Source organism: Galeopterus variegatus, unplaced genomic scaffold (genome assembly GCF_000696425.1).
Source record: "Galeopterus variegatus unplaced genomic scaffold, G_variegatus-3.0.2 Scaffold5799, whole genome shotgun sequence".
Classification (NCBI taxonomy): Eukaryota; Metazoa; Chordata; class Mammalia; order Dermoptera; family Cynocephalidae; genus Galeopterus; species Galeopterus variegatus.
This window is the reverse complement of record NW_007731910.1, coordinates 79,609-106,124: the sequence shown is the minus strand read 5'-3', so window position 1 is coordinate 106,124 and position 26,516 is coordinate 79,609. Positions and strand designations below refer to the sequence as shown.

Genomic DNA, 26,516 nt, shown 5'->3' with positions numbered 1-26,516 from the left:
AGACTCGGGATCCAGAAGAGCATGCAGTGGGATGAGGTGAGGTGAGCTGGGGCTCTGAGATTTGGACACTGACTCCCCAGTGCCTCGAAATGCACCAGCCTGAGTAAGAAGCAAGCAAGAAGATAGTGGAGTGAAATATTTAAAGGACTGAAAGAAAAAAGCCACCAACCTAGAATTTTGTATCCAGTAAAATTATCTTTCAAAAGCGAAGGAGAAATAAAGAATTTCTCTGACAAATGAGAACTGAGGGAATTTGTTGCCAGTAGACCTGCCTTACAAGAAATGTGAAAAGAAGTTCCTCAGAGAAAAGGAAAATGATATAGGTCAGAAAGTCAGATGTACATAAAGAAAAAAAGAGCATAAGAGAAGGAATAAATAAAGGTGAAGTAAAATCTTTATTCTTCTTATTCCTATCTAATTTAGTAGATAACTGTTCATGCAAAGTAACAGCAAAAATGTATTGAGTAATTATAGCATGTGGACAAATGAGATAAATGGAAGCAATGTTATAAGGATGGAAGGGAGAAGTTGGGAATACTCTGTTATAAGATACCTGCACTACCCAAGAAACAATATAGTGTTATTTGAAAATGAACTTAGATTAATTGCAAATGTATATTGCAAACTCTAGGGCAACCACTGGAATTTTTTAAAGAGGTATAATTGATATGCTGAGAGAGGAGAGAAATCATATAAGAATCATATAAGATGCTCAGTTAAAACCAGAGGAGGCATTAAAAAAGGGGGGAAGGATTAAAAAAAACAAACAACAAAGAACAAGTGCAATGAACATAAAACAGTTGCAATTATAGTAGATTTTAATCCAACTATATCAATGTTCACCTTAAACATGAATGGTATAAACATTATCAATTCAAAGAGGTGTCAGAGTGGATCAAAAAACAAGACCCAACTGTATGACAAGCAACTCACATTAAATGTAAAGACACAGATAGATTAAAGGTAAAAGGATGAAGAAAGATATACTGTGCTAACACTAATCAAAAGACAGCAGGAATAGCTATCTTAATTTCAGACAAAGCAGACTTCAGAGCAAAGAAAATCTCTTTAACAGGAGTAAAGAAGAGCATTACATAATGGTAAAGGAGTCAACTCTCCAGGAAAACAATTTTTAGCATGTATGCACCAAACAGCAGAGCATCAAAATACACGAGGCAAAAACTGATAGAACTGCAAGAAGAATAGGCAAATCAACTGTTGGAATTGTAAACTTTAACACCCCTCTATCAGAAATCAACAGTTCCAGCAGGTAGGAAAAAAAAAAAGTAAAAATATAGTTGAACTATGCAGCATCATTGATCAACTGGATTTAGATGATATTTATAGAATAATTTATCCAACAACAGTAGAATGCACAACTTTCTCAAGCTCATATGGAATGTTCGCCAAGATAGACCATATTCTGGGCACATCTGAACATTTAAAAGAATAGAAGTTTAAAAGAATAGAGGTCATATAAAGTATGCTCTCACACCACATTGGAATTAAACTAGAAATCAATAATAGAAAGATAGCTGGAAGGGGCCGGCCCCGTGGCGCACTGCTACAGTGCGCCGCTTGGGAGCACGGTGGCCCTCCCGCCGAGGGTTCGGATCCCACATACAGACCGGTTCCCGCTCACTGGCTGAGTGAGGTGCGGGAGCGACGCCGAGGGTTGCGATCCCATTGCCGGACGTGAAAAAAGACAAAAAGGGGAAAAAGTGGCGCACTGCTACAGTGCGCCGCTTGGGAGCACGGTGGCCCTCCCGCCGAGGGTTCGGATCCCACATACAGACCGGTTCCCGCTCACTGGCTGAGTGAGGTGCGGGAGCGACGCCGAGGGTTGCGATCCCATTGCCGGACGTGAAAAAAGACAAAAAGGGGAAAAAAAAGAAAGATAGCTGGAAAATTCCAAATTATTTGGAGATTAAAAAATACACTTCTAAATAACACAGGAATTCAGGAAGAAGTCTTAAGAGAAATTTAAGACTTCTGAATTCAGGAAGAAGTCTTAAGAGAAATTTAAAAATATCTTGGACTAAATGATAATGAAAATTCAGCTTATCAAAATTTGTGGGATGTAGCAAAAGCAATACGTAGAGGGAAATTTGTAACATTGAATGCATACATCAGAAAATAAGATCAAAAATCAACAATGTAAGCTTCCATCTTAGGAAACAAGAGAAAGAATTGCAAAATAATTCTAAAGCAAGAAAGAAAAAAGAAATAAAAATTAGAGCAGAAAATTAGAAATCAGTGAAATTGGAAACAGAAAACAATAGAGAAAATAAGTGAAACTGAAGCTAGTTCTTTGAAAAGATTAATAAAATTGGTGAGCCTCTAGCCAGGCTAACCAAGTAAAAAGAAAGAAAAGACATACATTACTAACATCAGAAATGAAAGAAGAATCATCGCTATTGATCCCATGGACATTAAAAGATAATAAAGGAATATTATGAACACACTCTGTGTACATCAATTTTATACCTTAGATGAAATGGACTAATTTTTAAAAGACACAGACTACCAAAGTTCACACAGGTGAAATGGATAATCTGAATAGGCATATTCCTACTAGTAAATAATAGATAATAGTTATAATTAACAACTTTCCTAAAAAGAAAGCACCAGGCCTTGATGGTTTACAGTCGTGAATTCTACCAAACATTTAAGGAAGAAATTATGCCAATTCTCTACAATCTCTTTCAGAAAATAAAAGCAGAGGGAATACTTCCTAACTCATTCTGTGAGGGCAGCATTAACCCAATACCAAAACCAGATAAAGACATTACAAGAAAAGAAAACTACAGATCGATATCTCTTATGAACATAGATGCAAAAATTCTCAACAAAATATTAGCAAATCAAATCCAATAATGTGTAAAAAGAATTATACACCATGACCCAGTGAGATTTATCCCAGGTATGCAAGACTGGTTCAGTATTCAAAACTCAATTAATGTAATCCATCACATAGACAGGCTAGAGATGAAAAATCACATGATAATTTCAATAGATGCAGACAAAGCATTTGACAAAATCCAACACCTATTCATAATAAAAACTCTCAGTAATCTAGGAATAGAGGGGAACTTCCCCAACTTGATAAAAAAATAATCTACAAACCCCTATAGCTAACAGCATACTACATGGTGAGAAACTTGAATCTTTCCCACTAAGATCAGGAACAAGGTGAGGATATCCTCTTTCACCACCCCTTTTCAATATCATACTGGAAATTCTAGCTAATGCAATCAGATAAGAAAATGAAATAAAATGTATTCAGATTGGGAAGGAGGAAATAAAACTGTCTTTGTTCACAGATGATATGACTGTCTATGTAAAAAATCCCAAAGAATTTATGAAAAAACTCCTAGAACTAATAAGTGTTCATAACAAGGTTGCAGGATATAAAGTTAATATACAAAAGTCAATTGCTTTCCTATATACCAGCAATCGGAAATTGAAACTGAAAACACAATACCATTTGCATTAGCACAACAAAAAAAAGAAGAAGAAAAGAAAACCGAACAACAACAACAACAAAAAACAACCTTAGACATAAATCTAACAAAATATATACAGGATCTATATGAGGAAAACTATAAAATTCATGAAAGAAATCAAAGATCTAAGTAAATGAGGAGATATTCCATGTTTATGAATACAAATATTCTACATTGTTAAAGTGTCAGTGCTCCCCAATTTGATCTATAAGTTCAATACAATCCCAATCAAAATCTCAGCAAGTCATTTTTTGTATGCTGACAAATTGATTCTGAAGTTTATAGAGAAAGGCAAAAGATCCAGAATAGCCAACACAGTACTGAAGAAGAACAAAGTTAAAGAACTGACACTATCCAACTTTAAGACTTACTATAAAAGCTACAGTAAAGACAGCATGGTGTTGACAAAAGACTAGACAAACTGTTCGATGGAACAGAAAAGAGAGCCCAGAAATGGACCACACAAATGTAATCAACTAATCTCTGACAAAGAAGAAAAGGCAATTTAATGGAGGAAGGATAGTGTTAGCAAATAGTGCTACAATGACTGGACATCCATATGTAAACACAGGAATCTAGACATGGTCCTTAACACCTTTCACAAAAATTAACTGAAAGTGGATCTTAAGGGAACACATTCTATTTTATGGAATGATTGTTACCCAACTCAAGAATCACAATAAAGCCAATTGAGATCTTTAACTAAATTTGTTGTAATTTTGTCCTTTGACAGGGCTGAGAGAAAATGAAGGGGAGGGATGGAAATGTAAACTGAGACCTGAAGGACAAAGTCAGTTGTGGGAAACATGTTCACAGCCAAGGGAACAGCAACTGTGAAGATTCTGAGAGGGCAAAGAATGTGGTGATGGAGTCCTGCTCCTATCCTCCAACCTGCTTTACTTGTCAAAGTGTTGATTTTAAGAAATAGAGTAAAAAAAATTTTTTTTAAACATTAAAAAAAAAAAAGAAAGAAAAAGAAATTGAGTCAGAAAATAATCCCAAGCAGCTGAGGTCGAGTCCCAGGGTATGAAAAACAAAACAAAAAAAAAAAATAATAAACAAAAATGCAAGGTGGGGGCCAGCCTGTGGCTCACTCGGGAGAGAGCGGTGCTGATAACACCAAGGCCATGGGTTCAGATCCTAATTAGGGATGGCCGGTTCACTCACTGGCTGAGCGTGGTGCTGACAACACCAAGCCAAGGGTTAAGATCCCCTTACTGGTCATCTTTAAAAAAAAAAAAAAAAAATGCAAGGTGGATCTTAAACCTCAATATAAAATACAAAACTATAAAACTTCTAGAAGATAACATAGGAGAAAATCTAGGTGACCTTAGGTTTGGCAATGAGTTTTTAGATACAAAAGCAAAAGCACAATCCATGAAAGGGTAAAATGGATAAGTTGGACTCTATTAAGATTAAAAATTGCTCTGTGCAAGACACTGTTAAGAGAATGAAAAGAAAAGCCACAGACTAGGAGAAGATATTTGCAAAAGATATACTTGATAGATGACATGCATCTAAAAATATACAAAGAAATCTTAAAATTCAACAATTAGGAAATGACCAAATTAAAAATTGGAAAAAGATCTGAACACACACCTTACTGAAGAAGAAGTGCAGATGGTAAATAAGCATATGAAAATATGTTCAATGTCATATGTTATTAGGGAATTGCAAATTAAACCAACAAGAAGATCCACTACAGACCTATTAGAATGGCTAAAATCCAGAAAACTGACAATACCAAATGCTGGTGAGCATACAGAGCAACAGGAATGTTCTTCCATTGCTAGTGGGAATGCAAATGGTATACCCACATGAAGACAGTTTGGAAGACAATTCTTACATGCGAATCAGTAATCTTGCTTCTAGATATTCACCCAATTGAGTTAAAAATTATATCCACATAGAAGCCTGCATATGAATGTTTGTAGCTGCTTTATTCATAATCACCAAACACTGGAAGCCACAAAGATGTCCTTCAATAAGTGAGTGGATAAACAAACTATGATACATTCATACAATGGAGTATTATTCAGAGATACAAAGAAATGAGCCATCAAGCCAAGAAAACATACAGAGGAAACTTAAGTGCATATTGCTAACTGAAGGAGCCAGTGTGAAAAGGCTACGTACTGTATGATTCCAACTACATGACATTCTGAAAAAGGCAAAATTATAGAGATAATAAAAAGGGGTTGTGGGGAGGGAGGAGAGGGATGAATGGGTAAAACGGAAGATTTTTAGGGTAGTGAAATATTCTATAAGATACAGTAGGTAATAGTAGATACATATCATTATGTATTTGCCAAAACCCATAGAAGTATCTATACAACAGGAAGAGTGAACCTTAATGTAAACTATAGACTATAGTTAATAATAATGTATCAATATTGGTTCATTAATTGTAATAAATGTACCACACTAATGCAAGATGTTAATAATAGGGGAAATTGTGGGGGTGGCGGTGGGGGTAGGAAGCAGGTAGGTACATGGAACTCTATGTACTGTCTGCTTAATTATTCTGTAAATCTAAAACTGTGCTAAAAAAACTATTAATCACTTTTAAAATTGTTGACCAACTCAAGGCAGCACTGATGTTAAACTGGTAAGAGAATTTCTTTCCTGAGAGCTGAGGGAATTCCAACTGCCTTTGTGTGCATAGACCTATTGGGGGCTTTGCTTGTTACCCAGGGTTACACAGCAATTGGGCTTCTTGGTGGAATTCTGAATTACGGTCCTTGGTAGCTCTAGTTCTTGAATATTTTAGTTTACAAAGTCAGCTTTGAGAAACACTTAATAACTCACTTTTCTGATAAGTAGTTTTCTGGTAAGTAGTCCACGTAGTCCTCGGTTGTAAAAATGGCACTCAATGGAAATGCATATGACTTTCCCATAACAACTAAAAAGGAGACTTGGCATTTTGGATTAAGCTGTGACCCACTGAGGGACTCTTTGCTGAACCATGTGTCGTAAGCTATATCTGGTAATCACTTTTCTGGACAAGCTAGAATGGGGAGATGGGAGTTCTGCTCATTCTAATAGAATTCTAATTATAGCACTGAGAGTATCCCTTCCAGCAACCATTGAGTTGGTTCAATGGAATTGAATGGAATTAAATGGAATTTTGTCAAACCCAAGCCTCGGGGCAGTGGCCCTAACCAGGCACCCCATGTCTTTCATTTTGCTTCCATGTGCCAATCTCTTTTTAACTGGTCGATATTACAGAGAAATGACAATTTTCAGTAACTCTGCCTCCCCGCTCTTTTGTGCTGTGCCCACAGACTGCCCTTCCATCCACATCGGGCTTCCAGTCCCCAGTTACCCTCAAAGAAAAGGTGACCAGAAAGGACATCTTTCAGGCCTGCAAAAAGTCCACTGGGGCCTGCGGCCAGACAAGCCACAGCAGGAACTGACTGGACCAGGGAACAGGGCACTCAGCCAGGATAGCAGCGTGGGTCTTATCAGCAGGACTCGTGAGTTCCTTGAGGGGCACATTCTGGGGAGCCATCCTGCTGGTGGGTCCAGATGGGGCACAGCAGGGGAAGGGGGGATTCTCTGGAGAATGTGGGCCATGCAGGCTCTATGTTTCCATCGCCAAGCAGCTCCTTACTCATGGACAGTTTCCGACAGGCTGAAGCCCTCTGCCTCTCTCTGGCAACTCTGCGACCTCCACTCTGATGCATTCTGTGTTGATTTCATGGTTTAATTCTCAGAATTATTTCTCTCATTTTCAAATTCCTAGGGGCCACATGGCCATTGCCCTAAGAACCAATAATAGGACTGTAAACTGAATTCCTTTTCACATTACCTCCACCTTCTCTCCTTGCTTGAGCTTAAAGGAATGGCACAGAATTGTCTAGTCACCCTGCATCATAGCTTGAAGGCCACTGGGATGCAGATATAAACCCTGCTTCTGCTACAACATACAGTCAGTGCCAATGCCCTGCACAAGAGAAAATAAAAATGCAAGAATCATTTTACCAGCATCATCAGGATAATTGCCTGATTCACCCATTTTTCTTTGCTGTAGGGCACTAACCATGTGTGTTTTTACTTTCTGAGTGTCCTGTCTATTCTGTAAACCCATCCAGTCAGCCTAGGCAAGGGGATCAGTTGGCCTGGCCAGATAGCCCAAGTGGGAACCTTCACTTTGGAAGAGAAGAGGATACTGCAGAATGTTGGGGGCCTGAGCGGGGTGGGTGGCTAGACGTGGTAGGTGTGTAGATGAAGGATTGAGAGGAGACCCCCCTCAGTTCCTGCCTCACAGAATAAAGGCAAGAATCCAACAAGACAATGTATGTGAAGGGGCTTTGTACCTGTAAAGCACTCTGTGAATGATAGTTCATTATAATTTTAACTAAATGTATAGTATTAATAATCATAACTATAAAGTTGAAGCAAATGCCAAGTAACTCACTTTGATTCCTTTCAGAGCAACCCATGAGGGTGGCTTTAATAAGCACTCTAGGGCTCGTAGCCATCAGGATAGTTTTGAAATACACAAGACAACTCCCTGGCACAGGTATAAAATGGGGCTTGGGCATCTGTACTTTTCTTTTAGGTTCCACTGTGTACCTGGTTAAAGATCCACTGTCCTATAGAAATGTGATGCTTCCTTGAACCTAGAGGACCTGTGACATCTCTGCTTTCATTCCAGTTGAGGCCCAGGCGACTGCTGGTCCTCAATCCCACAGCAGGTCAGGGTCAGGAAAGATACAGCCTAGGCCCCCAGTTCTCATGCTGGCTCCATGCCCTGTGCATGGAAACCAGCCCCTTGCATCAGAGTTGTTCTCTGGATCGTCTCAGAGCCCCTTAGAGAAAACTTCTTGCACCTGGGGATATTAACCCCCAATCAGATACATGGTTTGCAGATATTTTCTCCCATACGGCAGGTTGCCTTTTCACTTTGTCGATTGTTTCCTTAGGCATGCAGAAGCATTTTAGTTTCACGTTGTCTCACTAGTTTATTTTTCCTTTTGTTGCCTGTGCTTTTGGTGTCATATCCAAAACATCATTGCCAAGACCAATGTCAAGGAGCTTTTTCTCTGTTTGCTTTTAGAAGTTTTATGGTTTCAGGTCTTGCATTTAAGTCTTTAATCCATTTTGAGTTAGTTTTTGTGAGTGGTGTAAGATAGGGGTCCAAGTTTATTCTTTTTCATGTGTAATCCAGTTTTCCCAACTCTGTTTATTGAAGAGACTAACCTTTCCCCATTTTGTGTTCTTACCACCCTTATCAAATATTAGTTGACAATGTACATGTGCATTTATTTCTGGGCTTTCTATTCTGCTCCTTTGGTCTAGATGTCTGTTTTTATCTGCTCCTTTGGTCTAGGTGTCTGTACTATACTGTTTTGACTACTATAGCTTTGTAATATAGTTTGAAATCAGGAAGTATACATCTTCTCAATTAATCTCCAACCAACACTAAAAGGGAGATATTATTATCCCCATCTTCAGATTGGGAAACTAAGGCCCAAAGAGATATAACATGATGCAGCTGGTAATCAGTAAAGCTGGGAAATGAAAACGGATCTGTTGACTCCAAAGTCTATGCATGACCTTTTACCATGCTGCTTTCCTTTGTTAAGACATCATTGGTCAGTCTTCAGATTGGACACAGGTTGAGAGTCCTTCCAAGTAGCCAAACTGCCTTATGGTGAAAGGGTTAAGTAGATAGGGAACAATATGCCATAGCAGTTGTTTTGATTATTCTCTCTATCCTCACCATCCCTTCCTGCCGTATGAGTATAATTTAGGAAGTCAATACTTAGCAGCCAATCAATTTTGACACAGCAGAACACATATGGTGAATAGAATAATCAATCTGTGATAAGAATCTATAAAAACCATGCTTTCTACCCTGGGGAAAAAAATGCATTTTCTGGCTCTGAGAACCTCTTGAGAAGCCCTTAGGAGCAAGAGGATTAGAAGCAGCTTTAGAAATATGGTTGCACTTCTGCTTTTCTAGACAACAAATTAGAACTGGAGCTAAGATATAAGAGAAACAAGATCGGCCAAGACCATCCTGGGTGTGTAGACCTTAGAGTCTCAGTCTTCTCATCTGTGGAGTGAAAGGCAAATTTTAAAATTCCCCAAGGAAGACTGCATGATGACTTAAAACCTGGATCTCCTGGAATTATCAACATACACAACATTCCCTCCCCAGCCACATACGGCTATTCTCCTAAAAACAAAAACAAAACACAAACAAAAAACCCTATTAGAAGAGAATCCTGAATTAGTGACCTTGAGACTTTAAGGGTAACTCAGGTTGAAAACCTGAGTTTGCAAGTGAACCAATGAAAGTTGTAATAAATATAAAGTTTTTATAACTTTATTTCTTGATAGTTTGCTGAAGTGCACTCCAGCCTCCATGCCCACTTTCTGGAAGAGGTCCATACCTTTGCCTTAAATGTATGTGAATTTCTAGGAACTTCTAGTCTCAGTGTCACTCTGTCTCTAAGCTCCTGCCTGGTGGGCTCTCGGTCTGCTATGTTTTACCTTCTGTATCTGTTCTCTGTTTTCACCCCCAGGCCAGCTCAGGCGTGGAGTTCTGTCTTCTTTGGTGTCCCCAGAATCGGTCATTTAAGGCATATATGTGAGCAGCAGGCTTTGTTGAAGGTTTGAAACCATGGAGGGCTTTTTGTGTTGCAAGGATACACAATTTTTAAAACAAGGTATTAGTTTCCCTGTTCTTAAAAATCCTATGGCCGCTGGAAATTTCCCCTTGGTCACCTTTCTCTGCAGTTTTGGCCTCTGTATTTTTGGCAACTCCCACCCCACCCTCACTGCCCTCCTCAGTTTCTCACTTGCTTTTCAGTTTTTGAGCCCCCCCTACTCAGCTGCCCCCTCCCCAGCACACAAACACTCACTCCCCTCACTTTATCTGTCACATTTATTGTTCTCTACCCTGTCCATTTTTGCACAAAGTGTTAAATTAAACACAAAGACCATCTCTAAGTCTAGCCCTTTAGCAGCATAGAAGAACCGAAAGAGGCTTTGAAATTTCCTTCCCTCTCTTCTCCCTCCCCACCGGCCTCTGCAAGAGGAGGGAAGCTGGATCAAGATTCCACCTTCCACTGATATGAATCAGGCTCCTGATGCCTCTCTTGGCTTACGGGCAAGGAGCAGCAACTGTCTGTTTTGATTTTAAATGGCAGTTTCTTCACTTTACTGCATTTGTATTCACTAAAACAAAACAAGGGCAACATGCCAATTGAAGACTCTGGTGACACTGTATACATCTTAAATCACGAATAATGGATGCGGTACAAGTAAGTTCTCTTACCATTTTGGCTCTCCAGAAATGTTGGATTCTCCTCCCCTGGAGCTCCAATGAGATGCGTGTCCTCATCCTCTCTTCTCTGAGAGGTCTCCTACAAATGCTCAGGGCCTTCTTGATTTCATGCTGAGGTCATTGCCCTTCCCAGGTCCAGAGGAGCAGAGTGGTGTGCGGGACCCAGAGGAGAAAGGCTGAGGGATTTCTTGTCAGAATTTCTCAACTAGCTTTGACCGAGTCTTCCCCCAATTCCCAACACACCAAGACCTTCCACCCATGAGCACTTTTGGGGAGCTAGCCATGCACCTGCCGGTCTCTGCCAGCCCCTCCAACCCCACTGAGCTTCTTCTCTTATCCAGGCCAGGGCCAGGGTTCATTTCCTTGACCTTCCTTTCTCTCTTTAGGCCTGCTCTGCCTTTGCTTCGCTCCATTTTCTTTTATTGATTTCTTTTATTGATTCTAACTCTCCTTATTACAGTGACTCAACATTCTTTTTTTTTTTTTTTGTCTTTTTCCGTGTCCGGCAACGGATCGCAACCCTCAGTGTTGCCCCCTACCGTACCGGGGACCGGCAACGGGATTGCAACCCTCGGTGTCGCTCCCGCGCCTCGCTCAGCCAGTGAGCGGGAACCGGTCCGTATGTGGGATCCGAACCCTTGGGCGGGAGCGCCGCCACGCTTCCCAAGCGGCGCACTATCCAGTGCGCCACCGGGCCGGCCCTCAACATTCTTTTATAACTCTTATACTCACAGTTTTCAAGAAAATATGCAGAAGAAAATCTTCATACCCTAGAATTGCAAGTGAGGGGGACTCAAGATTAAGAAGGTAATTTTATCACAGGACTAGAAACCTTGAGTTGGCTGGGGCAAGGAAGAGAGAGAGAGAGAAAAGGGACAGAGAGATTGTTCATATTATAGGAGTTTCTCACAGTCCCAAAGCAGAAAGAACAGCCAGGCTCAAGTGGGTGGACTCAGTCCCTGTCTGGGACTGCATGGCCTTTTCCTACTGCTTCTCCTCTGGGTCCACTTCATTCTTCTCTCTCTCTCTCTCTCTCTCTCTCTCTCTCTCTCTCTCTCTCTCTCTGTAGCCCAGCTTTTTCTGCCTCTCTGTGCCCTCGGCTTCCAGTTTACATGCTCTGTCTCCCAGAAATCGTCAGGAAAGTTTTACTTAGAACCCAATTCAAAATTTCCAGGCTTGGGTCAGGTGTCCAGTGACCTGTTCCTGGTCCAATTAACTGTGGCCTGGGGCACAGGTCATATGTTACACAAACACGGCTGCTAGGGGGTCATCCTTGGGGAGGGGGAGAGGGGCTGAGCAGACATCCCCAAAGCTCCCTTTCACAAGAGAGATTCCCATAAACACAACAAATGGGAAGATTCTCTCCGTCCTCTCTTAAGAGAACACATTTGGAGTTTATGTACTTCTTTCTGGAAAAAGAACTTTAGTGCTCACAAAACTAGGACTTGGGGCCTCCAAGTCCCCTCTCAAAGACCTGCTTCACACAATTGGCAAGAATGACTTTGGCACCCTCACGTTTTGTCTCCTGTTCCCCAACACTCAGTAGCCTTGAGCCACAGAAGCCCTCCCTGTGCCACTCCACCCCCAGCTCCGTTTCCTTGTTCTTGGCTCCGTTCTTGCTGAGGCTAATCCCAGCTGATGTGCTCCTGAGTGTTAATCAGCCAAATTCATTCACCCGGCAAATATTTATTGAGTGCCCATGCTGAATGAACCCCGGGTCAGGGGCCAGCAGCACGACATGAACAAGACAGACCCTGACCCAGCAAAGCTGACTGTGCTGCAATTTGTTGTGGGGCCTAAGAGGGAAGGAATCTCTGAAAGGACTTCCCCAGAGCTGAGGACCGCAGGACCATGTCCTGATGCTGGCTTCCTGCTGGACATAAATGCCTCCCGGGTCTTTTTTGGGAGTTGAAGTCTACATGATTGCCGGTTTGCACTCCACTAGGTAATTTTGTGTCTATGACTAGTCAGTCCCCACTTGGCGAAAGCACAGATTCTGTGTGTTTCCTGAAGCTTGTCCCTGCTGAGTTGTTTCCCCCAGCAACTGCTGATTGAATCCATTCCCACAGCTGGGTCGGGTACAGGACTCTCACTGTTAGCTATGGAAGACAGGGGCTCTTGCCTGTAGCATTTTTCATTACATAGATTATGATGTGCTGCATGTCTGTGGGACCCACAGTGCGTTAGAGAAGCCCTGATCCAGCAGCCCAGCATGTGCAAGCTAAATCACCAGGAGGGCAGGAGGGAAGGGGCCTGAGGGTGGGGTAGGGGCTAGCATGGGAATAGATGGGAGTTTAGAAGCTGAAAAAGATTGAGCCCTTGGAATGTTTAGAGGGGACAGACTGGTGACTGGTAGTAAGGGAGGAAGTATCACACCTGCTAGCAACGACAATAATAGCAGCATTATTAACTGAGTGATTGGTATATGAGAAGGACTATGCCAACCATGTTATATATATTATCCCATTTAATCCCCACCATAATCCAGTGAGGTAGGTGTGATAATTTCCACTTTATAGATGAGGAAACTGAGGCTCAGGGAGCTTAATGGCTTGCCAAGAACCTACTGCTAGTAATTAGCAGAGTGAGGAGTTCAAACCAGGTCTGGGCCTTTACAGCAGCACTTTGATAGAGAGAATCCTTCTGGCATCCTTGGCAATCTTTCTTTGGGTGTTGAAGCCACCCATAGGACCTGACTTGGTTTGGTCTGCAGTGGCTGCTCAGTGACAGTGCAGCACAAGCTGTTGAGCCAGGGACCCTCAGGTGGGACCCAGACCCTCACTGCCATTCCCTGCTGAGGAGCTCACTGTGGCAGGAACTCCTAGGTTCTATGTCATGGTAGCATTTGCTTGGGGCCCAAACTTAAACACATAACCCTGACCCTCTGCTTCTGTTTTCTCAGCTTTAAAACAGGCATACTTGATCTTCGAGACTTGGGTATGAAAATGTGGTCAGTGGAGCCAGCCACTAGGGCAGTGTGGTGTGGAGGATGTGGGAGATGTCGTCTCTCCCCCAGGCTCTGCTCATCTACGCTGAGGCCTGGGGGTGGCAGCGGTGGGGAGCCCTCTATGGTGTAAACTGGGTCTCAGTTTTCTCATCTGTGAAATGAGGGGTTAGGACTGGACCATCACTAAGCTGCCTCCCAGCTCTAAGACTTAGTGAATTCAGAATCTGTAGCTCCTTGGAGCAGCCACCACTCACTCAGTGACCTCTAATCAACCTTGGCACAATCTAAGTACTCACTAAGCACTTGTTAAAGCAAACCCAGGAGATTAGAAGTTTCTCAGAAGAGAAAAATAATTCCCAACAGGCGTTCACCACATACCCTGAAGTGACCAGTTCCCACTGTCCGTGGATGCTCAGACAACACCCACTGAATGATGACATTTGGCACTCTGTCTTAGCAGTAGATGGACAGGAAGCAGATCAGGAGTTTGGGTTTAAAGTTGGAGAAGAGAAACCAGCTACATGGAACATTCCTGACCAAGCAGTGCTTGCTGTGAAATGTGAGACACCATAGCAAATACCCCCTATCTCCAACAACCCCACCTCCACCCCCAGGGGCCCTGCCCAGCCAAGGCTCTTAAGTGGCCAAGGCTCTTAAGGAGGCCCTGGGGAGTCTCAAGGCAAATCCTATTGCTGCCTTTATAAAGGGGCCTGAGGAGAGGTACTGGGCTCTCCCCGACCCCCCAGACACAGCAGGAAAGCCTCATGGGGGAGGAGGTAAAGGGACAGCTTTGCCAGTCCCCTCACAGGTAATCTGCTGCCAGTGCCCTTGCTGCTGTGGAGACCCAGCTTCCTGTTTGAGGTTCCAATGCAGCCACTGAGACCTTCTCTCTCTAGTGCACCAGAGATCTCTCTCCACTGTCTCTGTCTCTGTCTCTCTCTCTCACATACACACACACACACAATCTCTCTAACACTCACAGTATCTTTAATTCACTCTCCATATAGTTTTTCTCTCTCACACACACGATTTTGCATAATCTCTCTCACACTTACCACATCTCTATTCTCTACATATAGCCCTCTCTCTCCACCTCCCCAGGCTTTCACGCATTCCTCCTCCTCTCCCCCCCACCCGCCCCCCTCCATGCTTCCCCTGGTGCTTAACTGGAAACAAAAGTGAGTTTGTTGTGTGTGGAAGAGGACTGTGGAGGCAGCGGCCAGGGTGGCAGCAGCAGAAACAGGCTGGGGCTGGAAGCAGCACCGACAGCCAGAGACCCCAGGGCTCAGCTATTCCAGGGAGCAGGTAATGCCCAGACAGGGCTAGTTCAGGCTTCCTGCCCTTTTCTCTGTCTCATCTCTCTGTGATCCTTCCGTTTATTTGCCTTCTTATCTGGTCTTAAAGGGGGAAGGGGATCCCAGACTCAGGGGATGGGTACAGAGACCCAAGGAGTGGTAAGCCCTCCTCTTTAGAGAACGGTGTTTGTGGTCTCATGTGGCTGGGATCCAGGGTAGCTGCAGTCCACAGAGGCTGGGTGTGGGTCACACTGGAACCTAGAAAGACAGGTTCAGGCCAGATCACAAGGGCTGTTTTGAGCCCTGTCACCAACCCTAGGTTTAGGCAATAGAGAACCATTAAAGGTTTTTCACCTGGAGAGTGACATGATCAAACCTACATTTTAAAAAAGTAGTTACTGATCTCTGATCTCATGGACAATTGGTATGGCCCCTCAGAATCAAGCAGTCATAGTCTTCTCCCAACTTGAAGAAAAAATAAGGTTATTTTCTCAATTGTTGAGGTTTTTTTCTTTTTTCTTTTGTCTTTTTCCGTGTCCGGCAACGGATCGCAACCCTCAGTGTCGCCCCCGTACCGGACCGGGACCGGCAATGGGATCGCAACCCTCGGTGTTGCTCCCGCGCCTCACTCAGCCAGTGAGCGGGAACCGGTCTGTATGTGGGATCCGAACCCTCGGCGGGAGCACCACCACGCTTCCCAAGCGGTGCACTATAGCAGTGCGCCACCAGGCCGGCCCAGAGGTTTTTTTCTATAAATTTCCTTAAGCCTTCAGTGTCTGCTAGCAAACATCAGCTGTCAATAACCTAATAAAAGAACATAAGTTGAAAGTAATAGAAAAATTCAGAAATAAAATCCATTTAAATAAAGAAAGTCCACTGAGCTACATACAGATAAATTGATAATATTTTCTAGTATGTTAGTAAATGCTAGTAAAAGCATCTCTAACTCATGTGCAAAATATTTTATGGTGCTGCCCAAAGAGCACCGTGATTCCCAGGAGTCTACCACATGAACATGTTTGAAGTGTTTTAAAAGCAGACTCTGCTGCTCTGTAGGAAATGGGAATGGATGGGGCAACCAGAGTCAGTGGGGGCAGGGGGTGGCTACCACAGTGATAGGAGCAGGAGATAGAGAGCCTGCACCAAGATGGTGGCAATGGGTGGGGCGAAAGAGAGACAGCCAAAATATGTCCAGGGAGCAAATTAAATAAGTTAATGTCCAGTTGGACATGGATGGTGAGAGAGAATGAGACTTCAGGAGTGAGTCCAACATTTCTCATCTGGATGGCTGGGAAGCTAGGGGTGCTATTAATCAAAGCAGAAGAGAGCAGAGTTGGGATGTTGAAAGAAGGGATATAGAGCTGTTGTGCATATGTTGAGGTTGATGTGAGAAGGCTGCAGAACTCCCAGATGAAGTAGTCCAGTTGGTAGTTGGAATGCTCAATACAGGCAGGGCCTAGAGACATGCGTGACCTCGTTTATAGAGTGACACCGTAAAGAACATGAACTAGCCCAGGAAGAATGTGGAAAGAGAGGAGAGAAGTAGACCAAGGAGAAATCCTGGGGAACACCAAGATCTAAGTATTAGCCAGGCAAGAAAAGCTAGAGAAGGATATTGAAAAGGAATCTTCAAAGAGATAGGAAAATTACCAAGGAAGTACCATGTTGTGAGACCCAGAGTAACATTTCAGTTCAGAGGGAGCAGCCAGCTGCATTGATGTCCCAGAAAAATAAGCCCGACCATACCTTCACTGTGCTGTTGGTTTGATTGATTTTATTAACTTATTGGTTTAACAATAAAATAACGAGAGCATCGTAAACTAGGGTGCATAGCATAAACGAAATTTAGTAGGGTAGCAGGAGGGAGTAGTGAGGAGTGTGGCAAACTGAAAAGCATATGCCCACCTAAGAAGGCACCCATCAGTCAGCTCATGTTGGTTGTTGCCAAGCAGAAATGTGGGCACAGTGAAAGAGCATCTGAATTTTCAAGGAGTCAGAGATCTAGATTTTTATGTGAAAACTTATGATACTTTATCTTAGCAATAATTTCAAAAACTTTATGCTCTGTAAGAGCTGAATTAAACACATCTTTCAGCTGCCAGTTTGAAATCTCTGCCTTAGTCAATGTCCTAGTGTGGTGGGGAATGAACCAGTTGCAGCAGGTTGGGAAGTAATCGGGCAAGAAGAAAGTGGAGTGTAGACCACTCTTTAGGAAGTTGGGGGTAAAGGAAGGGAGAAGGAGAGCAAGACAGCTTGGGAGGCTGGCAGGGTTAGGGCAGGGTGTTTGGGATCGGCAGAACTATTCATAGCCTAAGAGAAAAAAGGTAGAGAGAGGGAGAAGCTGAAGATCCAGGTAAGGAGAGGCTAGCTGGTGAAATAAGGATCTGAAAGAGGCAGAGAGGGATGGGTGGGACTAGGGATTAGGCTGGAGGAAGAACTTTTGGTTAGCAGGGGTAAGGACATAGAAGGAGTAGAAGAGAAGAAGTTGATGGATTTCATGCCTGGAGGCCTTTATTTTCTTGGTGAAGTGGGGTAGGAGATGGATCAAGAAGCCTGAAGAGAGGAGTGAAGGTTAGGAATGGCATCAAGGGACATGGGGAAGGGCGCTGACAAGGATGAGTGGACGGTTTCTGCACTTGAGAACTGCTGAAGGTAGAAACCCTCCACTTGCACAGTTGGGTGGTTTTCTACAGTGGGGCTCATGGGCCTGGGTGCTGGGGATGGGGGTGATGGGAGTTAAGGACCTGTTACATTCCAAGCCTTATGTCAAGTGTTTTATTCTCATTACCTGACTTAGTCCTGCCAACAACCCTGTCCATTCAGACTGAGCTCCTTCATGAACAATGGAAACTCTGAGATTCCCACCTGTGTCTAGCTGGATTGGAAGTCCACTGTGCACCCCACCTCCACCATCCCACCACATCACAGTGCCTCCCCCTGGAACCCTCAGACACACCTTCAGAGATGAGGACTGGGCCAATGAATTCCTGTTTGGACATTGACTGGCGGGCTTTATTGGGAAGTCAAATAGCAAGAGGGTGGAGGGTGTGTTGAAAAAGCAGTTGAAATGATTGAGCATTGGGGGTCCATGCAGAAATCAGTGAGAACAGAAGGGAATAATAAATTGAGGAAATAGAGAGGTGGGAGGAAGGAGAAGACTTGACGAGGCCCAGGAGACAGCTGATGAGAGACTGAACCAGGGCAGGGCAACGGGGTAGGTGAGGAGGGAACGTATTCTTGAAAACTTTCAATATAGGGGTAGAGGTGAGGGAAAGAGAGGCAAGGGAAGGATGACCCCAGGGTGTCTGGACTGTGCAGAGGATAGATACCTTTGGCCAATGCGTTGGTCACCTCTTCAATGTCATATCATCCCTCTTACTCTTGCTCGCCATGCTCCAGCCACAAAGACCAGCACATTCCCACCTCAGGGTGTCTGGAACAGTCACACTCTTCTTCCAGATGTGCAGAGGGGGCTCACTGTCATCTTCCAAGTCACAATTCAAATGCCTCCTCCTCAGAAGGCCTTTCATGACCATGCTGTCTGCGGTAGCTCCCCTGGGCATTTTGGGTTTTATTCAGAGCACTTATCATTACCTGAAATGGTCATTTATGTATTTGTTTACTTGCTTATTGTCATTCCTCTGTGACTAGAACAGACACACAAGAGAGCAGGACACATGGGTCTTCTTACATTTATTTTCTAATACCTAGAACAATGCCTGGTACATAGGAGGCCTTCATTAAATATTGAGTGAAAGAAAGTAAGAATGAATGAATGAATGAACACAGGAGAATCGTGTTTTGAGAAGGTACATATTCAGTGTTGGAATGTGGAGTTTTGAGGTGCCTGAGAGCCATCCAGGAGGTGACTTCCAGTGGGTAGTTGGAAAGCAGGCTGCGAGCTCAGGAAACAGACTGTCACCTTGCCCGTGAAGAAGGTGGCCCACGTGGCCCACTGGTGCAAGCACGCCCTTTCATGTGGCTGACGGCCTCTTCAACACCAGTACTGTGAGTTGACTGGTTTGGACGCAGCAGGAAAAAGGATCCCTCTGTGTTTGTTATGCTGAAGTTAGGTCAGAGTGCTTCTTATTTCTCTTTTCTATTCTGTTCCTGTTCTTGCTGCTGCCCAGGCTTTTTTCATTCTTCTTCACTGTCATCTACAAGACCCTGGAGTCTGAATGCAGACTAAATCCTTTTATCTCTTTTATCTCAAAGAATGCCTTGCCCATGTCCAACTCACAGTGATGTGAGTCCAGCTTTGCCCAGGCACTGGTCTTCGTGTTACTAATACTAAGGAAGTACTTTTCCCTTGCACTTGGCTCCTGCTCCATTTGTGTTGGCTTTGTGATCCTTCTGCTGTCCATGGGGTACTCAGCAGAACCTCCCACCCTCCCTTTTGCAGGGTCTCCAGCTGCTGAGCAGCTCCAGGACATCCTGGGGGAGGAAGATGAGGCTCCCAACCCCACCCTCTTTACAGAGATGGACACTCTCCAGCATGACGGAGACCAGATGGAGTGGAAGGAGTCGGCCAGGTGAGGTGGGGCCCCAGGAGGGAGCCAGCGGAGTCTCCCACAGCAGCTTTCCCAGGCCCAGGCTGAGATGACCCTCCTGGTGGGAAGTGGCACCTCCCAACTTGAGTTCTGCCAGGGAGCTTCCTGGTCCACAAAGACAACCTCCCTGCCCTCCTTGGTGTCCAGAACTGTGTTGGACCCTAAGGAGCAAACAAAAAATGATGGCTGTGTCTTCAACATCACAAAATTAAAATCCAAGTGGAAAGATAGAATGGTCACACATGAGACCCTGAGAGAAGAAAATAAGGGCACATATTCTATAATGTCAAATGATTCAAACTAAATGCTATAGAAGGGAAAGTACCAAGTGGGCGGGAAAGACAGGGAGGGCTTCCTGGAGGAAGGAGAATGTGTTTTGGGCACACTGGGTCTGAGTGGCAGCAAAAATCCAGATGAAGAGGTCTAATGGGCTGCTGAAGAAAAGGGACTGGGCAGAATTTGGGACAGGAAAAGCAGAGCGGAGCTGCAGAGTTGGAGTCATGGAGGAAGGTGTGGGAGCAGAGAGAGTCCCATATGAAGGGATAGTAGAAGGAATAGGAGAGCCAGAAGGCTGGAGGGGAACCACATGCTGACGCCACAGGAACCAAGGGAGGGTCAAGGTAAGGAGTGGTTGGTGCTGCCCACATCCCCTGTGCTTGGGACAGCGTGAACCCTGAACTGAACTGGTCTGGTCAGCAGTGCCAGATGCCTCAGAGCCCAAGGAGAAGGAAGGATTTGGTAAGAAGCAGCAGGAGGGACCCAGGGAAGGACGTTGAGAGAGTCTGGAACACAGACCATACTGATGGATGTTTCTCAACCTTTTTGGCCTTAGGCCCCCACCCCCAGAAGAAAAAAATTGAATTTGATTTAAATTAACTTTATTAAATTAAATTTTAATTTAATTTCTTCCTAATGAGAGAAATTAAATAGTAAGGAATAAGATTTGTCATGTGGGGTTGAGCTTTGGAGTACCCCAAATCACTGCAATATCTAAATTTTTTTTATTCCCCTGAGAGCAAATTTCACCTGCTTGGGGGCAATAGCACCCCAGTTGAGAATACACAGACTGACTCCCAGCTGTGCCCAGGACTGGTTCTGCGTGGGGCCACTGTGACATGTAGAACCTGACAGCTTCCCCCAGCCTTGGCCTGGGCTCTTCCCTCACCCACCTCCCTCGCTTGCCTTGGCAGTCGCTGCACAGAGCGAGAAGAGCAGGTTTCACATGCCCAGGTTCCCCTCCATCTCTCCCACAGGGCTATCTGGAGGAAAGGCCACTGACTAACAAATTCCCCAGGACTCAGAGAGCAATGAATCCCCAGCCATGTGGCTGGGCCCAGGCCCTGTGTGGAAGCCGCTGAGTCTTTTCCCATCAGCCCATTCATGGAACACTCACTGTGTTGAACGATTTGCAGGCTCATCTCATTCAAGCAGCACAGTGACTCTGAGGGGACAGGAACTATTATTATCCCTGGTTCATAGATAGGAAACTGAGGCTCAGAGGGGCAGATAGCATGCCAAGTGTCAGAGCATGCAGGTAGCTGAGTCTGGGCTCCAGCCCAGGCCTGTCTGACTCCCCAGCGTGAGGGCTTATGTACTTTCTCATGCTCTGCTCATTTTCTTAGCCACCTCTCTTCCCCTCTCCAACTTCTGGGGACTCTGTTTTGATTTCCAGGGGAGAACATAGGTCTGGAGGCGATTCTGTTGGGGTGGGAGATAAATGCAGACAGCTGCATAGCCCCAGACAGCTATCCAAGCTGACAAGAGCGGGGAGGACATTTCAAATGACTTGAGCTATTGTGGCTTAATGCCTCTAAGGGGCTGGGGCCTGAAGCCACTCACTGCCTGTCCTGGGCAAATAGAGAAGAAAGCTGGGAAGCCCCAGCTTCTCAGAGGCCCAGGAAGGAGAGGATCCCATCTCCCCACCCCAGACAGGGTCTGCACCCAGAACCCCTGGTAATACTTGCCAGAACCAGACCCACCATGAGGGCCCATCACACGTACCCATGGAGCCCCTGCTGAGAAGACCTCAGGGCCCTCAGACACCTGACTGTCACCACAGACAAAACATACACTGTTTCTGTTCTCTCTGAGTATGGGTCTATTGAGCTTTCCACACCACAGACCCAGTGATGAAACTGATCAACTATAGATGAAGATATTTCTAGGAGGAGGCCCCTCCTAAAATATAAAGGAGCCTGGCAGTCCCCATTTGCAAAGTGGTCGATTTCCCTGCATGGCAGGCTTTTTGAGGACAGCATCTGAGGAGACCCAGAAAGGCCTCAGGATAACCTGGCTCAAACCAACAGTAAAAGGACAGTGGTGACTACAACTTAAAACGGCTGAGCCCAGTTCTAGGCAGATCCCAGAGAGGAGCAGCATGAGGGCCAACTTGGGGGCAAGGAGCAGTGGGAGAGGAGCCGAGGGCCTCGCCACCTCGAGTCCCCTTTCTCTACTCCTGCCTCACTCTCCTTTAATCTCTCTGGCTGACCCCACCTGGTTTTAGCTAACTGTTCAAAGTATAACCAGCAAGCCCTAGTGAAGTCAGAAGAAGGGTTTGGCCAAAAAGTCACCATGGCTTAAACAGTTTTTCTGGGTCCTCCTCCAGGGAAACTGCAAGACCAGAGGTGCTTGAGTGACACTTGTTTGGGGCCTGTCACCTCCACAAGAGAATGGGAAGCATTTTCTTCAGCTGACAGGCTATGGGATCCACTCAGGGAAGCCAGAGGTCTCAGAAGTTTCCAGAGTCTAAGAATCCTAGCAAATCACTAGCAAATCCTAGTGGGTTCTGGGCCTCCTAGGAATAACAGGAGAAAAAGATGGGGAGTGGGGGACAACTCAGGACCCAGGAGGGTTACAGGCCCAATGACACCCACATCAAAGAGAAGGGAGGAGGGGACCCTTTAATAAAAGTATTTAATTTGCTGCAGGGAGTGTTTGCTTTATTGAGTTAGGAGATTAACAGAGTGAAAATCTCAAATCCGCAAGGAATTTTCCCTGGCAGTGCTTTGACAGGGGTTATTAGTTTGGGGGATGTTTCAGGCCCTCGGAGGAGTCACTCCTAGACGGATTTAAATGGCTTTTTGAGCTCTGCTGAGCCTTGCCCCGTGCACATAATGGGGACTGTGTGTGCGGCGTCATTTCTAATGTGATCAATGCTGGTAGGTCAGGCTGCTAATAAGATAGATTTTTATTAATTCTGTCTCTTTAGCATTCCCATGAGGGAAATTCAGCTGCTGTTTGCTGATAATGACCTTGCCTGAAGGCAAGGTTGGATCAGGTGGGGTGGGAGCAACCGCCTCGCTGTGAACAAACAATTTACCCAGAATTCCATCCTCTCTCATGCTCACCTCTATCTGACTGCAAGGGGCAGGGCGGGAATGAGAACGATACACGCTGGAACCATCCCAAGTGTGGAGGGCCCTTTGGCGTTACTCAGAAATAACCAGAGCTTAGCTCCTTCCAAGAGCTCTGAAAGCAAATTCCAGATCCAAGCTGCCTCTGATCTCAACTCAGAGCAGACCAAAAACATGAGCTTTTCAGAAGGTTCTTAGGAGACACATATGCTCTGAGAACATTCCTGTGGTGACCAGGAGAGGGCAGGAGGAGTGGGTCAGCTTATTGGGTCACGCCAGATCAGTACATTTCCAGAAGCCCTGAATGGTTCTCCACACGTAGACAGGGACACTTTCTCACTCCATATGAGATGGAGGAGAAAGCCTGGACTTTCTGTCTCAGCCCTGAAACTGCTCCTGTGTAAGATCTCAGATCATGACCTCCTAACATCCTTTCCCTTCTTAGTGTGGGGCAGAATGCATTCCAGCCCTCTGGTCTCACCACCCATCTGGAATCAACCTTCTGGGGCCAGAGCTGCTCACACAATGTATAAAGCAGAGTTGGAATCTGAGAGCTCCCAGTGCAGAAGTCAGCAAACTTCATTCACGAATTCAACTAATATTTACTAAGTGCTTGCTGCCTGCAAGCCCTGAGCCAAGTGCTAGAGATACGAAAATGGAACATGGCAGATGCTGTCCCTGCTTAGTTGGGTTCTCAGTCTAATGGGGCACAAAGGCAAATAAGTGGGCATTTGGTAATGGGGGTGCTGTGAAGCACATCATGGGGGCATCTAACCCAGACAGGAGAGGTCAAGGAAGGCTTCCAGGAGGAGGAGGGGTTCTCATAAGACCTGAAGGATGAGTCAGAGTTAGGAGAGGATAGGGAAGGAGGAAGAGGGCCCCAGAACAGGGCAAACATCGAGGAATGGGCAGAAGTTCGCTGTGGCTGGACTGCAGAGCAAGCGGCAGAGAGTGGCAGGGGCTGATCACACAGGTCCTATGCAGGCCCTGTTGTGTTTGAACTTGATGCTGAGAGCCTTGGAAGATGACTGAAGAGTTTTAGGTGGGAAAGGGGCAGAATCGTGTTTGTGTTTGAGAGAGATCATCTGGCTTTAGTGTGGAGAATGGATAAAAACGGCAAGACTTGACCAGTTAGGAGGCTGATCTAGGGGAGAGATGATGAGACCTGGGACCAAGATGTTGGCAGTGGGGCTAAAGAGAAGGGGTGGATTTAAGACATAATTTAAAAGTGAGAATGGACAGGACTTGATGACAGATGGCACGTAAGGGAGAAGGACTGATGCCCATGTGCCTTGTGGTAGCAGTTTAGGAAACAGAAAGAGTAGAAAGGTTTTGTTGTGCTGGGTATTTTTGTTTTGTTTTGGGGGTGGTTGATGATGAGTTCCATGACTTCATCTAAAGATGTCCAGCAGGTCATCATGTGGACAGAGGTCTGGAGTCAGCAGAGAGCGTAGATTTGTGAGGCATCAGCATCTAGATGGGAATTAAGCCCACAGAAGAGGATAAGACTGTTCCCAAGGTCTGTGAAGTGAATGGAGAGCCCTGGACAGAGTAAGGAACTCCAACATGTAAGGGGTGGGCAGAGAAAGAAGAACCTACAGTGGAGACAGAGAAGGAGCAATGGGAGTGCTAGGAGGGGAATGAATGAAGGGAGGGCTTCATCCTGGAAACCAGGGCAGAGACATTCAAGACAGAGGAGTGGCCAACAAGTGGGGGGAGAACGAAGGGTTTACACAGGATGGAGCAACCGGAGCAGTCTCAGGGAACAGTGGGGCAGATGCCAGGTGGCAGTGGGTTGAGAAGAAAGTCAAAAGGAAGGAGGGGGTCCAGTTGGACAGCTCTTCCAAGACACTTGTCTGCAAAGTTAAAGAAGTCTTTCGAGGGGGACATGGGGTCACGGGAGGTCTTTGGTTTTTGTTTTTGAGGATGAGAGAGACCTGAGCATACTGAGTGCTGAGAAGCGGCCAAATGAAAGACGGGGTTTAAAGGGGCATGAAGCTGAGGGGGCTGCTGGATGGAGCAGGGCCCTGGGCACAGGTGGATGGGCTCCTAGCAGGGAGCTGAGCAAGGTGTGGGCTATTCTGTGGTTTGAAGAGCAAAGTGTGGTGACTATAGGAGCTGCCGATTGCTGGTATACCAGAGCCAGGTGAGCAGCTCCAGGCTCCGGGGCCATGGATGTTGTTTTATTACGGTGGAGTTATGCATGGAAATTTGTGGTCGGGTGGGGAAGCCAACCTTAAAATAAGGTTGAACAATTATACAACTTTTTATTTTCAAGCTGCTTTTACATCCAATATCTAACTTGGTCCTTCCCTCTCTCTCCACTAGTAAAATACTGATACCCAAGGCTTATACTGCTCAGGCAAGAAAAAGGAATTTTTATATGAATCAGAACCTGGGTCAAGTCCCAGGTAAAAGAGGGCAAGATTCCCCTAGGCTTAGAGGCCCTGGGTTCTAGCCAACACTCTCACCTGCTAGCTGTGTGAACACAGAATGGGGGCTATGCTGAGTACTTTTGGTCCCCAGGGACTTAGTGATCACTTAACAGTTAGCACAGCCCAGGGTGGGGCTGCCTGAGAGACCTTCACAGGTCCTGAAGTCAGACCGGGGAAGCATCAGTTCACATGCATGGGAACAGCCCGGCATTGATGCAAGGCCATGGTAAGATCAGACCAGCTGGCAGTGAGTGTGACAGGAAGGCTAGGTAACTGAGGAGAGATGGCAGGGACTAGAGTACTCAGGGAGCCCTTCCCAGATGGGGCATCACTGCTGGCAGCTCCTTAGAACCCCTGGAGGGTGGTCAGTAGCAGGGACCACCTCCTCCTAGCCAAGACATCCTTAGATTAGAAAGCTCCCTCAGTCGTCAGGAGGGGAGTAACCCCTCCCTCAGAACACCTCCATGCCAGGACCCCCACTCTATCCATATGAATTTTTTATATATACAAATATATATGTATATATTTTAACTTTTTATTATGAAAAATTTCAAATACAAAAAGTAGAGAGAACAGTGTAATGAACCGTCATGTACCCATCACCCAGCTTCATCAGTGAGTAATTCCACCACTCTCTGTGTTTGCCTTTAGGGATTTTATTTTGTTGTTTGCTTTTGCTGGAGTGTTTTAAAGACAATCCCAGATGATGTAAAATTTTAGTACAAATCCCTATGAAATTAGACTTCTTTTGAAAACACAACCACAATGCCCTTGTATCTCCTAACAAAATCTAGAATAATTCCTTAATATGAGTAGATATCCAGTCTAGATTCAAATTTCTCTTACTATCTCAGAAACTTTTTTTTTTTTTTTTTTTGCTGTTGGTTTGTACAACTTAGAATTCAAACAAGGTCTACACATTGATTTTGGTGGTTATTTCTCTCATCTTGTTAGGTTCAGAACCAGCAAACTCTAGAGATGCCAAAGGAATAGTCCCCCTGAAAATCCTTTGACAACAGCACTTTTTTGCTAAGGTTCAGCGCCCCCATGTGGTATGTCCAGCTCCAGCTCCCACAGCCTAATCTCAAGTGAGCTGTCAGGGACTGTGTATGGTGCCCAAGGGGGAGAGA

At 44.9% G+C, this 26,516-nt stretch overlaps 1 protein-coding gene across 1 annotated transcript in view; it reads left to right on the top strand.

Annotated features, from left to right (window-relative positions):
* The window catches only part of SLC4A5 (solute carrier family 4 (sodium bicarbonate cotransporter), member 5), a 101,456-nt gene that overhangs the window by 12,976 nt on the left and 61,964 nt on the right, over positions 1-26,516 (top strand). The window contains exons 3-4 of the mRNA XM_008590000.1: positions 6,791-6,982; positions 19,451-19,580. Of these exons, the coding sequence (XP_008588222.1) occupies positions 6,791-6,982; positions 19,451-19,580 (322 nt within the window). The remainder of the gene's footprint in view (positions 1-6,790; positions 6,983-19,450; positions 19,581-26,516) is intronic.